Consider the following 17544-nt stretch of genomic DNA (forward strand, 5'->3'; position numbering starts at 1 on the left):
CAAACTAATAGTATGTTTGGTCAAACTTCTTAAATAAACTTATTTTGAGAAGTGTTATTTTTCAAAAGTGCTTTTAAAAAAAATACTTTTAGCGAAAAACAATTTGTGTTTGGCCAATTAATTTTAAAAGCATTTTTGAGCAACAATTAGTGTTTGGCCAAATATAATACTCCCTCCTTTTCAATTTACATGAACCTATTTCTTTATTATTCCGTGCCAAAAAGAATGAACCCTTTCTATATTTGGAACTAACTTACCTTTATGCAATGATTTATAGCTACACAAAATATATGCGACTCATTTAACACCACAAGTTTAAAAGTTTTCTCTTTTTTCTTAAACTTCGTATCCAGTCAAATAGACTTATCAACAGCTACATAAATAATTTAAAATAAAACTTAAACTGATAAAATTGCAAATTCAAAACATACAAACTTGAATGGCTAAATATTGCAAATCAAAAGTTCAAAACATACAAATTAAATGATTAACATCGATGGACAAATTTAAAGAAGAGATAAACTTCAAAGTTCAACTTCGTGCCTTTTCACCAAGTGCCTACACAACACACCGGTAACACCCCCTCCCCCCAAAATACCCGGTGCTCCGGACTTATGGAGATATATGTCACCACAATGTTGACATTTAACATGTTCCTCGTCTACTCGCTCAAAATGTATCCACACGCACTTGAAGTTGATCTTCCAACTCAAGGAGAAGGTGAAGGTGGAGGATTATCCATGGAAGTTGTAAGTAGAGATGTACACTAGTTGAATAGCAAATTTAGATAAAGAGAGAATTGTGAAAGAATTGTGTGAAAATGAAGAAGAATGAAGGGGCATTTATTGGTTGGAAATATGACCAAAGCTTGATTTATTCATAAATTTAGGGTTCAAATAAAATTGACAACGACTAATTTTTTAAATTTACAACGGCTAGATTTTTTAATTGGACAATGACTAAACTTTTTTTTAGTTTAACAATTTTATCATTAGATGTAAATGTTAATTTTATTATTAGTAGTAAATGTAAATGCCTATTTTAGTAGTAAAAAAAAAAAAAATACTAAAAAAAAACTAATAACTAAAACTCGCCCCACTAACTAAAATCCAATCCGGCCCGCTTAGCGGTGTACCCACTCTTTATCCAGTAGATGGATCGGACACCCTTTTCCCTCTAAAACTAACTACGGCTCGCCCTTCCCCGGCCGGGTGCCCCATGTTTAAATGGGCCGATCCGGCCCAATAGGGCGTGTACCCACCCCCATCCGGGCAGTACTTGATCTGACACCCTTTTCCCTCTATCAACCCTTTTTGTGCGTATTCGGAAAAAGTGGACCCATGTTAAATTCGGAATGCCCACTTGACAAGCTTACTTCAAGGTAACCTATTTAATTACTTTCTTTATTATTTTTATTACTAGTTGAAACATGGATATGGTTTTGAGATTAAGATCCTAAAAGTTAATTCTACTCATTAGGATTTATAGCTTGTTAAGATTATGATATTTCAATAGCATTGAATACATTTATTGAAGAATTTATGGTGAAAATTGTGGGTTTCATTAACGAGGATGTTGATTATTATGACTTTGGATTGTGTTAATGATGGTTTCTACCCGCTGCACCGAAGATTTGGGACGGGTGGACTTAGTTTTGTCATCAATTGGCTAGAATACATAAGTTGGTGTGATATAGCCAAATAGAGTTCTGTCATCAATTGGCTTGAATACACAAGTTGGTTGGATTTAGCCAAATTGTTATTAGACTGTTGAACTAAGCAGAGTATTCAGAGCTTGTAATGAGCAAATTGAACTCGATTGGAATGTAGATTGTCATTGTACGTGTGAACCGGGGAAGGCTTGAAGGATGTGCGCGGTCAAGTTTAGTCTTTAAAGTTGAGGTGAGTTAAGACTAGTTCTTACTAAAGTTTTTTTTCTCACAAAGTCATGTTCATAAAGTGTTTGATGAAACATTTGTAAATGTTAATATGAGTTTAATTGGAGCTAGTGAGATCACGTTATACATGTTTTATTTAAGTTTAAAAATTACATCTTTTTTAGTTATGAAGTAAATACTCTTTTTGTTTTCAAAATTCAAGTTTACATGTTCTTAATTGTAAGATTATTCATGAAAGCTTAAAGCTTTGTATGCTTGTTGGGATCTAAAAGATTTGACCCTTATGCTTTCAAATGACAATTATTATGTTGAACCTGATTACCATGAACATGTCAAAGTTTCAAGCTTGAAAGTTAATAAGAATATTTTTGAAATGGTAACGGTACAAAGGATTATGAATAACCTTAAAAAGAGTTACTAATTTTGTCACAATGATACAAAACAGGAATGTTAACCGTACAAAAGGTTATGAGCAGACTTACAAAGAGATGCTAATATTGTCATAACAAGGCATAAAATATTGATGGTCGTATAAAGGGCTACAAGTAACTGTATAAATGGTTACTAATCGCCATAATTGGGCATTAGAAAAGTTCAGTTGGCTGGAACAACTTTAAAGAAAGTGAAAAGAAAGAACTACTGAACCAAGCTATAAGTTTCAGTGATTATTTAGTCTGTACCATTGTACAAGAATTATATATTATGACTTAGTATGCGTTTTTTTATTCAAAAATCTCATTTTGACTTTAGTGATCGAGGAGGAGTTGGACGGTGGATTGTAAACTTGCATGTGACCTACGTGAACTAGGTACAATGTAGGGGCCAATTATGAACCAATGGAGATCCTCACCTTTAGTGCTTTTGGGAGCTCCCTATCTTAGTTCGATGGGGGCGATATATTCTTATCGCTTATTTTTTATAATCATTATCTTCAGTTTAGAGGCTTCATAGACAATCTTAGAATTTGGGTTATAGATTCACATCTATGCATATATTTTACAATAATAAGAAAGTGCATAAATACACACACACATATTTGTTTTAAAAGAATTGCATTGAGTCGCATATACTCATTTGAATGAGAACGTATTAGAAAGTTTAAGATGCTAGTTGATGATTGTCATCATTAATGACATTTGAAGAACATTTAATCATGTGTTATTGAAATGATAAGAACATTCGTAGATACTTTGAACAACTATTATAATATAAGTTAAACAAAACTAATTTTTTCAGCTGAGAAATAACATAAACGAGATAATAAGAGGATAAAATAACTGAGTTTCATTTCTTATTTCCTAAAACCCTTTTTCTAGAATACCTTTGGAGATTTCAAAACTGCGGATTGGAGACTTAAAAATCTAATAGGTGCTCCGTTCATGCACTTCTTCATTTTTGACTTGACACACCTTTAAAAAATAATGAATAAAATAAGTAGCAGCAATTTTATTTTATCACCCTTAATTAACATAAGTCATTTAAATAATTGTAACCAATCAAACACGAAGTTGTGTAGTCAATCAACAATTTCTTGAAGCTTTCAATAATAAATATAAAATAGATATAGAATGATTTGATTTTTCAAACTGATGGACATCATTTTTAATATCGTGGACCGCTAAAAATGAACGCATAGAGTAACTAGCTGCATCTCATTATCAGACTCAGTGCCACGAGCCCTCTACGTAGTACAAGACACCTACAAGAGAGTAGCTCTAAATTTGACGGTTTCAAGAATTCACACAAAGTAGTTCTTGTTATATTCCCTTCCTTCACATACAAGTAGCAAACCCAATCGTCACTCATCTGACTAGAATAATAATGAACAGAAAACTTGCATAAAGTGCCTTAAATTTATGGAAGACTTGAATTGGATAAAACTTCCTCTGTTCTTTTTTTATTTGATTTTTAAATTTTTCACATACATATTTAAAAAAAAGCTACTTAAAATATTAATTAAGAATATTAACTATATTATTTAGAGAAAAAATAGTTAAAATATTAATTAAGAATATTAACTATATTATTTAGAGAAAAAATAATATCTTCTCAGTTTCTAAAAAGACTACTCTTTCCGTCCAATTTAATTGTCTTAGTTTGACTGGGCACGAAATTTAAAAAATAAAGAGAAACCTTTTGAATGTTGTGATCTTAAATTAAAAATATGTATAGTCTTTTAATCTTGTGGTCTTAAATTTGCCATATAGAATATTGGAATTAGAAAAGTTACTAAATATAGAAAGAGACACTTTTTTCGACAGACCAAAAAAGAAAATAAGGCATTTTAATTGAGACGGAAGGAGTACTTATTTTGTCATCAAATTTTAAAAAGTTAAAAACTCACTTAAACAAGAGCAAATCTTTATAAATATATTTTGTTTTATTGTGAATGCTTATTTATTTCTTTAAAGAAAAGTTAAAATTAGTTATTTTGGTACCAATTTATTTTTTTCCCGGGGGCTCCAAGCTCCCATTCATTGTATTTTCATCCCACAAAAAGTATAAAAATCTTGATCTCTTCTCTCTACTTTTCTCTACAATATTTTTCTTCTAGCGTTATTATTTTTAAAACGTTATCGCTAGGCATAGACAAGATATGTGGCACCTCTCTATAGCCAACATATAGATTTATCTTTTTGTGGATTCTTTGTTTTTTTCCTCCTAATTCTTATGTTTAAATTATTTTCAAAAATCGGAAAGTGGTTAAAAACATTACTTGATTAAATGAGTTAATTAAATGAGAAAGAACGTTTAGGATTAATGGAAGCTGAGAGGAAGACTCTATCATCTCAAGAAATTATTTTAGACTAAGGTACTATTTTTCTTTCTTTCCAATCTATAATTAATCTTACGAAATTTGAGTTAGTTGCTGTCACGCCCCGAACCATGGTCTGGACGTAACACAGCACTCGGTGCCGATCGCATGTGGACCGAGCGAACAAGTTGGTACATTTGAATCAACATGTGACATCAAAACATACTAAATAGAAACAATACTAACACATGTTGATCTACTAAGAGTCTATCTAAAATATCATAAAAGCGGAAAAACTGAATGAGTCTGAGAGTATAAATACATAGCAAACACGGCTAATACAAAAGTCTGCTAAACTCGGATTGTCTACAACTATAGTCTATGAAGCCACTATGAAGTACTGAAAATACTGATTGTCTCAGACACCGAAAGGCGTAAAGTAAAGATAATGCCCGAAGGCCGGGCTCGCAATCAACCGACATCGAAATCCTAAAGCGCGCATCCGTCGTCCTGTAAACATGTATCTGCATCGCGAAATGCAGGCCCCCGGGCAATAAAATGGGACGTCAGTACATTTGAATTGCACTGGTATTTAAAGCAACTGGAAAAAAAATTGTAAATCTTCAAACCGAAATCGAGAATCAGAACTGTGATAGCAAAGGAAGTAGAGATATGAATACTCCACGTCCGTATACGAATCATCCGTTTTATCCGTGTTTGTATATGTGGGGGCCTCGGCCCAATAATGCGTACGCTATGGCCTCGGCCTAGTAAGTGCGTCAATCAATGGCCTCGGCCAAGAGTATACGTATACAAGACCGTCCTCGTGAAAAATCACATATGTTCAATTATGGTTAATTAATAAAGATCGAGACCATAACAATAATGAACAATAATGAACCGAAATAGACATAGGTTAGGCCGAATCGAAAACATTGATCGTTTATGATCATCTTGTATTTCAGACCGAGACTCGTGTGGTAACAATGCATAAGTCTATAAAGATTTCATGTTGAGTTCATGATATTCAAATTGACAACCATGAATGAATTCTCAGAATCGCAACCCTTAAGATAACGGTTCTCTGACATATCATGAAACTAGGGCTAAACTGTATTCTGAGTCAAATTATTGACAAGTATGAAGAATGAGGCGTAGGGAGAATCATAAATATTCCCTAACGTAGATAGTTAGCCTCACATACCTTGACTTCCTGCTTTTGAGCGAATCACAATGTTCGTCAATCCCTTCAACTTTAATCTATAGCAATACAAGTCATAGGGAATTTATATTAGCAACAATATCCATGCTTTGGTCATCTAAGCATTTTATCAAACACTTGGTGGGCATGAAGCTCCACAACCTTCATTAATGGTGTTTTCTTCACCCAATTCTCATTCTATTACTTCTAGCTGATTCTACAATCTTAATTTGATGTAATTAACATCATTCTTCATCACCCACATGATTACAACAATCCTAAGTCAACAATCCAAAACCCTAGCATAGTTCATATAATTCTCTTTATCAAACCCATTTATTATTCTCCTAAGAACTCATCAATTCACAACTATAAATGATTAGAGAGTAGAAATTTCCTTTTTGAAGTCCAATCCTCTTGAATTCGAGTTCTAGGGTTTCCACGTCCAACAATAATGTTTCAATCATAACTGCATGGATTAGAAGGGTTTACTCAAGTTAGAAAGGGATTAGGGACCTGAATTCAACCTAGAATCATGATAAATCTTACCTTGGAGGGTTCGAGGCTTGGGACTTGTTCCCTCTGACTTTAGGGTGATTTTCGTGACTAGGGGTGTTAGGGAAATAAACCCCAACCTTAAATGTAACTTAAAACACGAAAACCCGACTTTTGACCCGAAACCTGACCTTATACGCAATGGACCCGCGATGCAAATCCAGCGCACGACCCCCTGCAGGTCAGTATTCAGAGAGGGTGTTTTTTTGCGATCGGCCCGCGACACGGGGCCATCGCACGCGCCCTCACAGGCGACATGTGTCGGTTCTGCACAGTGTTCGGTAAAATGGGCATAACTTCTTGTACATAGCTCTGTGCAGGATCCATAATATACCGTTGGAAAGCTATTTCAAAGGGATACAACTTTCATGTTTTAAGTTTCCTCAAATTCTCAACCGATTTCACGAAATTGAACTGGAAGGAAGACGTATCGAAGACTTAGCCGATTCTATTGAATTTTAAGCGCCTTACTATTAGCCATCTTGAGATGATCATATCTCCTTGCTCCGATCTTTGATTGGCCTGGTCCTTATATCGTTAGAAAGATATTTCTACGTACTACAACTTTCATTAAGGGTACTTTCCCAAATTCCCAACTAATCAAGGAATTATGGCTGCCCGAAGTAGGCCTATTAATAATTTTCGTAAAACGTTCAAACCTTCAATTTTTCCACTAAAACTCTAATGATACGAGTCTAACCTTAGTTCTAAGATACGGGGTGTAACAGTTGCCCTCAATATGTCGGACACGAACTATTCAATATGTTGGACACGAACTATCTTTCATGGGTCTTAATACTGAAATCCGTTTGAATGCAATGGATCTTGGAGATACTATCAAGAATAAAAATAAACATCAAACAAAGATTGTGCTATAGCAATGATATTTTTGCATCATCACCTTGAGGAAGTTTTGAAAATTGAATATCTCACTGTTAAAGGTCCACTTGCTTTGTGGAATAGCTTGAAAGAAATGTATGACATATGAAGATGGTCATCCTCCCAAAACCACGATACTATTGTATGCATCTAAGACTACAAGACTTTAATCTATGTGTGATACAATTCTACGATGTTAGAATTGCTTCTTAATTGAAATTATGTGGAGATAGGATTAGTGATTTTGATATGCCAGAAAACACCTCTCATATCTCGAATGTGCTCCTACAGAAGCAATATTGAGAGAAAGTTTTCAAGAAGTATCCAAATTAATTTCTCATCTTCTCGTGGCTGAACAAATTAAACAACGATTTCCTAATGAAAAATTACGAGAATTAAATAGACACTCAACGGGAAATGTTATAAATATATTTTATCTATTATTATTATGAATGCTTATTTATTTCTTTGGAGAAAAGTTAGGGTTAATTGCTTTAGGACCAAGTTACTCCCCATGTTCATGTTTACTTCTCCATGTTTGACTTGACACCTGCTAAGAAGAAATAAATAAAATCATGATAATTTTATTATATCACTCCTATTATTATAAGTCATCTAAATAATGAAACAAATCAACTGTACCTTAAAAGTTGTGCAGCCAATTAACAATTACTTGAAGTTTTCAATAATAACGGTAAACATAGTCTGTTTGGCCAAGCTTATATTTCCCAAAAAGTGCTTATTTTTTGAATAAGTACTTATTTTAAAAAAGTGAGGTGTTTGGTCAAGATTTCGGGGGAAAATAAGTGCTTCTGGGGAATAGCACAATCTGTTTTTCAGAAGCTAAAAAAAAATAGTTTCTGTCCAGAAGCACTTTTGAGAAAAATACACTTAGAAATACTTTTTAAAAGCTTGTCAAACATTAATTGCTGCTCAAAAGTGCTTTTAAATTAATTGACCAAACACAAACCAATTTTCGTCAAAAGTACTTTTTTGAAAACCATTTTTGAAAAAAAGTATTTTTCAAAATAAGTTGATTTTAAAAGTTTAGCCAAACAGGTTATAAAATGGCAAATTATCTTTTGATTTTTCAAACTAGATAAGTAAAAATGAAAATTTACTTTTAGTGTAATGGACAAGTTCAAGTGGACGAGAGAGTAGTTTTTCCCTGACTATAAATAAATTCTCATTAATCTTTTTTTGCTCTTTATATATTCATGTATATATATATATATTTGATGAATAAATTTTTTTATTTTTTTTGGCTCTTTCAATATAAGTGTCGCACCTCATAATAAAAAAAAAAAATTGTCCCATAATCAGTGGCGGATTCAAAATTTCACTTGAGGGGTTCAGAAAAAACAACAAAAGCTAAATATAAAAAAATAATGTTGTTCCTAAGCATCGAACTTAGGATTCTAGAGATAATTTTGAACATCCTAAACCACTTGAGTTAATCTTTTGTATTTGTTCAGAGTATTCAAAAGTAAATATATGTACATAAACACAGAAAATCTACCCTATATATACAATATAATATTTTGGCGAGGATGTTCGGGTGAACACCCTCGTCACCCTTTAAATCGCCCCTGTCATAATAAGTGTCATTTTAGGAAACCACGACATAAATTGACTAGTTTTTTCTAATCCTACCCTCGATTAATATCTAAATGATAATTGGAAAAGCCGCATAATAACTTGTATTGTTGGATTCCCAATGTCAAAAGGAATACCACTTGTACATGCTTTAATCAAGAGGAAAAAAATAATTTTTTTTTATTATATAGGACTAATTTAATAAATTTTATATTATATTATTAATTTCTTAATATACGCGTTTTTTGCTAAGGTGACACTTGTGGAGGGAGTAAACTCTAAAGAAAGGAAGTAAAGAAAGAGGGATATCCTTCTTCACGAGGATGTCGAGGAACGTTCCAGAACAAGAATATTACAGTTATCCCACTTGTGTTTACTTTTACACCAAACAAAGATCAGAAAGAGACACGTAGTATTCCATAAACCCCATGCAACATGTACACGTATTCATCTACATCCAGCACCACCGACTAACGTGGGCATCTTAATTTAATAACTTCCTCATTCAAATCCTCAATTCCCTCTTAATACATTATCCAAACGCTTAAAAGCTCTCTCTCCCATAGTTCACAAAAGAGGGGAAAAAAAAATAAGATGATGAATGTTTTAGCCATTTCTCTTGTACTAACCACACTTGTAACAGCAGGGGTCTTTACTCCAGACCCTGAAAAGAAAGAAGAAGTTATAGTCAAAGAAGGTCATCGAGTTGTAGTTGTTGAATATGAACCAAATGATGGGAACACCAAGGTCTCAATTTCCCCACAAGAAACTGAACAAAAGGCAAAAACAGGTTATGTTTCAGATGTCAAAGACAAATTAACAGTTAAGGCAGAGGAAGTTAAAGAAAATGGAGCGTTTCATAGGCCTAATGCTAGAGAACTTGTTTGTGATGCATTTGGAAAGTGTAAACATAAGATAGCAAGTGCACTTGGAGGAACCAAAGACACTGTTTCTGAAAAAGCCCATGAAATTCAAGAAGATGCAAAAGAGGTTGTTGGTGATGCTTATGAAAAGGTGAAAGATACTGTTGTTGGCAAAGCACATGAGGCTACAGAAAAGGCAAGTGAAGTCAAAGATACTGTTGTTGGCAAAGCCCATGAGGCTACAGAAAAGGCAAGTGAAGTGAAGGAAAGAGCCAAAGAATCTGTTGGCAAGAAAGTTGATGAAGTGAAAGAAAGTGCTAAACAGACTGCTGAGAAAGTGAAAGAAAGAGCAGTTGACACAACAAATACACTGACAAGTCATTTGATGAGGAATGCTTCAGAAGATCTTGATATCATAGAAGAAAAGGCTAAAGAAGCAAAAGATGCAGTTAAAGAAGATGCAAATAGGCTTAAAGTGGAAGGCAAAAGGGACTATCATGTAATTCGCAGGTTCTTTTCAGATGTGTTGGCATACATGCTCTCAGCAAAGAACTTTCGTTCCTTAATGGGAATGATTCATTTGCTGGGATTTGCATTGTCTTATGGGGTTTGTATTTGGGTGACATTCATATCGAGTAGTCTTTTGGCAAGAACTTTGCCTAAGCAGCAATTTGCAATGGTGCAAAGCAAGATTTACCCTGCTTACTTCAAGACTATGTCTTATGGCATAGCCTCATTGTTTTTGGGGCATTACTTGAGCCAGACCCATCGATATTATGCGAATTGGACAGAAAAAATTCAGGGTTTGATTTTTCTGGCCTCATTCGCCATGACTATGTGCAATTCCTACTTCTTGGAGCCTCGAGCCAGTAAGGTATGCAGTTACTTCTCTGTTTCTTCCCCCTGTTTATGTGGAGTCAAATAAACCAGGGGTGGAATTAGGGTAGCAAAATCAGCCCATAAAACGACCCGCGCAAACCTGAGTTAGTGACCCCTTATTTTGTTAACTCAGTTCATTTTGACCCGTTTAATTCAAGCCAATTTAAATCAATATATAACCGCCTTTTTGGAGTCCAGATTTCGAATGTAACGATCTTGGGGTCCATATCTAAACATTGTAGCTATATAGATGGGCCCTATTAACCCCTCTTATGTTGCTTATATTGGCTTTCTCTGTTTCTTTAGTTCTAAATTGTAAAAATCGTAATGTGGTATTATTATTGAATTTTGCAGGTGATGAGAGAGAGAATGAAACTGGAGAAAGAGGAAGGGAGAGGGGAAGATGTATTCAACATAGAACCAAGCACTTCAAGTGTGGATGCTTTCGTGGATCCCACAGGCATTAAAACAGGGATACAGACAACTGGTGAACCTGTTGAAACACGACAAGAGTTGTCAGAGGAAGCAGCAAGAGTGAAACCTCGAGTTGGAAGATTGAGTCAGACACTGAAGAAGCTGAATATGATTTCATCATTTCTCAATGTACTCACACTAATGGCTCTTACTTATCACCTGGTCTATCTTAGCCAACTCGTGCATTCCAGCAGTTACTAGTACCGTCTCATGACATCAACAAAGCCAGCCATCTAGTAGTGTCCCCTCTGTAATTTTTTGCATGTAAAAGCATATACTCTTAAGTCTTTAATTTTTTTGTGCTTACTTTTTTCAGAGTTTATTCTTGTACTTGATTGTGTAAGAATTTTAATTCAAACCGTACGTCAGTTTATCATTATGATGGTGATGTTGCAAAACAAGTTGATCAGCGCAAATCTGGTACGACAAATTGCACGATTGGTTTTTCACTCGCAGTTGTGAATTATGTTGTTAAACATAAGTTGTAGACTTCTTGAGTCGCAATATTTTCTCCACAATGTGCCTTCTTCAGATGGATTTTAATGCTCTTTTGTGCTCTTATTTAGCTGTTGTTATTGTTTCGTTTTTTGAAATGTTACGTGATGTTTCTTTTATTATTTCTTATAAGCTTCTTCACTCTAGTGTTTTTTCTTTTAGGAAGTGCTTTGAAATGGTTTTTTGAGTTGAGGGGCTATTAGAAGCAATTAGCTTCTCTACTCTCACAGATAGAGCAAGTATATTAATTTTCACGAACTTTTGGGATTACTGTATATGTTGTTATTGTTGTTTTTTATGCCTTAGGTAGTTATATTAATTTTAACTAATAATAAAAATCTTTAGTAGGAAGAAGTGCAAGTAAGGGGGTTAGGCTTACCTTATGAATTTTAATGAGGTAACTATCTTCCACTAATTAATAAGCGTGTAAAAAATTAAGAATTTAAGAGAACGAAATACTGTTAAAATCATGAGCTTACGTTTATTATTTGTTGCATTTTCTACTATTATAAGTTTTATCTTTTGCGTCAAAAATATTGGATTTCAACGAACAACGACCGTATCGTTTACATCCGCCCTGATTATGTTTGGCTGTTCCATCCTTTCCCTCTAGTAATTTCAGTAATTTGAATTAATCTTTCGCGTCATAAATATTGAATTCAAAATAAATTATAATGGTATAGTTTGTGTCTGCCTTGATTATTTAATTTGGCCCATCCGCACTTTCCTTCTCTAATAATTTCAGTAACTTTGATATTTTCAATAACGGTTTTTATTTGTGATGAGCAGTAGAGCTAAAATTTCTACTAAGACAATTCAAAATATAAATGAGTAATAATTATGTGAAAAAGATAAGAGAATTCAATATTTTACTATATATATACACAAAAAAATTAGTCTTGAATTTATATAAATGGTATAATTTTGGATGAAGAAGTTCGAATGATCTCCTTGCTGTACCCTAGCTAGCTCTGTCACCGGTGACCGGTGCGCATCAAGGGATTTAAAGAGTAATTCTGATACTATCATAAAATATATATTTTGGCGTTCTTTTTATGTGCACGCAAGCAGTGGCTGATGTAGTATGGTAGGTAGGGGTTTAATTTAACCTTAATTTTTTACGCGAAACATAAATTTATGTGTAAAATTTTATTAAAATTGCGATAATAATAGACATGAACCGATAACTATTAAAATACAATGGGTTCAAATTAAGAACCTTAAAAAGTTGAATCTTTAGAGCTTAAATTCTGAATCTGTATCTACGCGCAAGTTGTCTTCTTAAACGTTAGAAGATAAGTATCAAAACAATTCAAGAAAAAGGAAACAAAAATCAAATAAAAATTCAACAACTAATCACTTGAAAAGCGCTGTGCTCGGCAAAATTGTGAATAAGAAATTCCGTGTCAATTGACAAAAGGAAATGAACAAAAGTTGCTTAGAGGACGTAGAATTTGCTCACGTTTCATTGGCTTCTAAGTTTCTTTTCTTTTAAAAAAAAAAGATCCACTTGTTATGTCACTTGACAAGTGTTACTTTCTCACCTTTTGTAAGCCAATTAAGAAGGAGGCCACCATATGTGTTACTTGGAAGAGTGTTCTATGTAGGCACATTGTAGTCCAAACGTGGAGCATTAACTTCCTCTCCTTTTGGAATTATTTCCATTTCAGAAAATTTCTAAATTTGGAAAGAACTCCTTTTTTCTTTTTGCAGTATTAGCTTCGGTATGGTACAGTGTTATTTGGTGCTAAAAAAAAAAGGCAAAAGTCATAGATAACTCCTAAACTTTGTCACATTTTCTTCTGCAGTCGTAAATCGAAGATTGTCTGTAAACTGGAGGACCAAATTCGACCCACTGGATACCTTTTGCCTATGTGGCGCCTACGTGGCGCAGCAATTGAGTCCACTTTTTATTAAGCGCGTGGACAACCCTTTTTTTCTTTTTTCTTGATTAAAATTTTTATTTCTTTTAAATAAAATTTGATAGATAAATAAATAAAAATTAACCCACCTGCCCCCCCACGCCCCCCGGCCCGTCTGTCCCCTGACCCCACCCCACCCCTTCCCTTTCGCCCAAAATTTTCTGTAAGTTCTCCTCTTCTTCTTGTTCTTCCCCCTTTTTTTTTTTTTTTGCTCTTCTCCTTCTCCTCAACTGTACGTCCTCTTCTTCTTGTTCTTCCTTTTTGTTCTTCCTTTTTTTTTCTCTTCTTCTCCTCCTCCACTATACGTCCTCTTCTTCTTGTTCTTCCTTTTTTTTTTTTCTCTTCTTCTTCATTATTAGAACACTTGATTTCTTTTAATTATTTATATAAAATTAATTTGTGAATTGGATGTTATTTCTTACCACCATTTTCTTTGTCCTTTTTAGATCTGAAAAGTAGCATTAACATCTTATTCACCGGAAAAAATAGGGATTCACCATTACTATGACTTCTTTTTTTATCTCACCTTTCATTGATTAACTTATATTTAGCAAGAACTTTAAAGGTTGGTGGGTCTTGTAAAGACATTGATAGACCTAAATAAGAGAAGAAAAGGGGAATAAATTATTGGTGGGGTGGGAGGACGGCGGTTGGGGTGGTGGTGCGGCGGCCAGTGGTGGTGCGGCGGCCAGTTGGGTGGGGGGGGGGGCAAGGAGATGAAAATTTGGGGGTATAATTTATTTTTTAATTACTATGATGGACCCCACCGCCACGTGTCACGTTTTCATTTGAGAAAGTTGTCACGTCATGAAGAGTGTAATACACTCTCTTAATTTTGCTGATTATTATGAAAAAGGTGCCCGATGGAATCAAATTTGTACTTAGTTTAGGTTCAAGTCGACAATTACCTCGGTTTAGGTATCTCAGAGGAATATGTGGCAAAGTTTGGGGGGCTATCTATGACTTTTGCCGGAAAAAAATGATAGGTTTTGATATTTGTGTTTAGCGGAAAAAGGATCAAAATATCCTAAAGTGACGTAAAATTCATCATATTTATTCTTCGCTAATAGTTTGTTCCGATTATGTCTCAACCATTACTTTATTGGGAAATATTCTGAACTTAACCGAGGTTATACTACACGCATAGTATAAGGACTTATTTGCTCCAATTTCCAATTTAGTTCCTAAATGTAATTATGCAGCAACTTAATTGAATTGTAATGCATTTGCTAACCAATTTGAGGCATCATATAAAGCGCACTCTGATTCATTTTTAAGCAACTTAACACGCCATTTTATACAATTTAGATTAGAAGTTCTAGGTAAAGATGCAATAATCAAAATGTCATAAACAAAAAAAAGATAATTACATTGCTTCAAACAACAAAATATCTTTATATTCCATCAAATCACCAAATGTCATTAGATTTCATCAACCATCAAAATTGGGAGAGACTAACGGAAAGACAGGTGACTAAGCAAATGCTATGGTAGTCCCTACTTTGTCCGAAAAATAATACTAAAACGTGAGAACTTAAATTTAAATGACATGCTTCTCAATTAATTGAAAGATTATTAAAAGTCTGCTAAGCAAATTCTTTTAGTTCTTAATCTCCTTAATTAAAAAGAAAATTTTTACATGTTCAGGATTGATGGAATCTAATGGCATTAGGTGATTTGATGGAACACAGAGACAATTTTTGGTTTGAAGCAAGTTTAGTTATGTTATTTTGATGCTATGTAACCGCATCTGTAATTTGATGGAATCTTATGGCATCTGGTGATTTGATGGAATGTAAAGATATTTTATGGTTTGAAATGCAATGAATTTTCTTGTTTCAGAAATAATCTCTCTATCCCCACAAAGGAAGGGGTAAAGTCTGCGTACATCCTACCCTCCACAGGCCCACTTATAAAATTACATTGGGTATGTTGTTGTTTGTTGTTCGTATGACATCATGGTTATTGTATCTTTACCTAGAACTTTTAATTTAACTTGTACAAAATGACATGTTAAATTGCTCATAAAATGGCTTAGAATGTGTCTATGTGATGCCTTAAATTGGTGAGAAAATTTACTACAATTTAATCAAGTTGCTTCATAAACACAATTTCGCAAGTTATTGCATAATTACAGTTAGGAACCAAATTGGATCAAACATGCCCTTACACGATGTGTGTAGGTTCAATATGCCTGCAGTTAAGTTCTGGTTGAAATAAGTGCTTTTTTGGCCCAATTAATCAACAGTAAGTACATAATTGGACCAAACTTTTAGTATAGGACATATATGATGAATTCATATACTTGAAGAGTATTTTTAACCCTTTTCTGTTTATTTAATGATAGATGTTAATCTTCAATTTTGTATGTTTAAACTAGAATTCTCTATTTTTAATTTTTATCTGCTAATTTACTTAAATATTATTTAATTTAGTATTTTTTTTTTGTATGAACAGTGTAATCGAGAGAGGCGAAAGAAGCGATATAATTAATTGTGGCATTGACAGATGTAGACATATATTTGTTCATATCTATTTATATTTTACGTTATAGTTTGAGTTTACACAAACTATTCGAAAGAGGCAAATGGTATTTTAATTGATTGTAACAAATAAGATAATCAAAAGTGACTTACTAAAAAAGAACATTATCAGTTCAAACATATATTTCTGAAAAACTATTATTATTATTTTGACAATTAATTTGTATAATGAGAGAAGTACAATTAAGTGTTCAATTTAAGTAATCACAAATAAAGGTATTCATGAGGGGCATTATACATCGTGAAAAAAATACAAAGTAAAGAATAACTAAATATACTTTATAATAGAAAAATCAAATGATGCCCAAGATCCCAATAATTTTTATCATATTCGAAAAAATAACAAAAAAAAAGTTCTCTATCTCTATTTTATGCCTATTTGTTAATCAACTCATTATTTCACTCTTTCTAAATTTCTCAAATTAAAATTAAAATAATGACGTCTATAGAATAGATAATTAAGTCTACGTAGAATCAACATCTTTCTATACTTTTCTACAATTGTAGAAGAGTGGGTCTGAGGCAGGAGCTACATGTGTGCTATTTGTCTATAAAATTTAAGTAATGGGTATTCTTGTCAGAAGCCGAACCATAATTTGAGATTTGTGGTTCGAAATTTTAAGACTGGACAACGACCTCAAGCTAATATATAATAACCGCCGAACTAACAAACGAGTACCAATACTCACTATCTATTTAAAAGAACAACCAACAACTTAAACACTAGATAAATATCAACATTATCATTACAATTGCACTCGAACGTGATTTTTACTTTGTTTAGATGTCAATTTTATGTTTTGTTTTTTTTTTTTAAATTAAAAAATCTATATATATATATATATATATATATATATATATATATATTGAGAAGAATGTACAGGGAAGAAAACAATCTGTTAGATTAAAAAAAAAAACTGCACATATATGTCTTCTTAGCAAAAAACAAAACGGAAACCGTTGAAAGAGGTTTCGAACCCACAAACTCATGGCACAAGGTCTTACCTGGCCACTTCTTTACTGCTGAACCAACTGTTTGTTTTCATATGTGAGTCCGAACCGTAATAATTATATATATTTACTGAAATTTTTAATATAAATATCGAGTCTATGCAAAAGCTAATAGGTTTGTCCGAACCCCACGCCGCATGTAGCTTCGCCCCTGATTCCTGTTAATGCAACACTAATATTCTATGAAAATTGGTGGATTTTGCTTCAGCCTTCAAATAGCAAACACGTTTTTCGTACGCGTCATCAACAACTTTATCTTTAGTTTTCAAGGAAATCAGAATTCATTTTTGTTCTCTTTCTATTTATGGGATTAATTATTGTTCCATTTATTTAAGCGTAAAATATAATAAATATTAAGGTAAGCTTTGCTACTTTGTTTCATTCAAAAGAAATTTTATAGAGATTAAGGTATAATAATTTTACTTGCATATTTGGTTATTGTCATTAATAGAATAATAAAAATGTGATGATAAA

General features: G+C 33.3%; 1 protein-coding gene across 1 annotated transcript; it reads left to right on the forward strand.

The window, feature by feature from the left end:
• Positions 1 to 9436: 9436 nt before the first annotated feature.
• Positions 9437 to 11530, forward strand: LOC132052085 (uncharacterized). The gene is made up of 2 exons (XM_059443444.1): positions 9437 to 10620; positions 10980 to 11530. Exons 1-2 carry the CDS (start codon positions 9478 to 9480, stop codon positions 11298 to 11300), a joined length of 1464 nt encoding a protein of 487 aa, XP_059299427.1. The 5' UTR covers positions 9437 to 9477; the 3' UTR covers positions 11301 to 11530.
• The last annotated feature ends 6014 nt before the right edge of the window (positions 11531 to 17544 follow it).

The sequence above is a fragment of the Lycium ferocissimum genome, chromosome 4 (genome assembly GCF_029784015.1).
Source record: "Lycium ferocissimum isolate CSIRO_LF1 chromosome 4, AGI_CSIRO_Lferr_CH_V1, whole genome shotgun sequence".
In the NCBI taxonomy this organism is placed as follows: Eukaryota; Viridiplantae; Streptophyta; class Magnoliopsida; order Solanales; family Solanaceae; genus Lycium; species Lycium ferocissimum.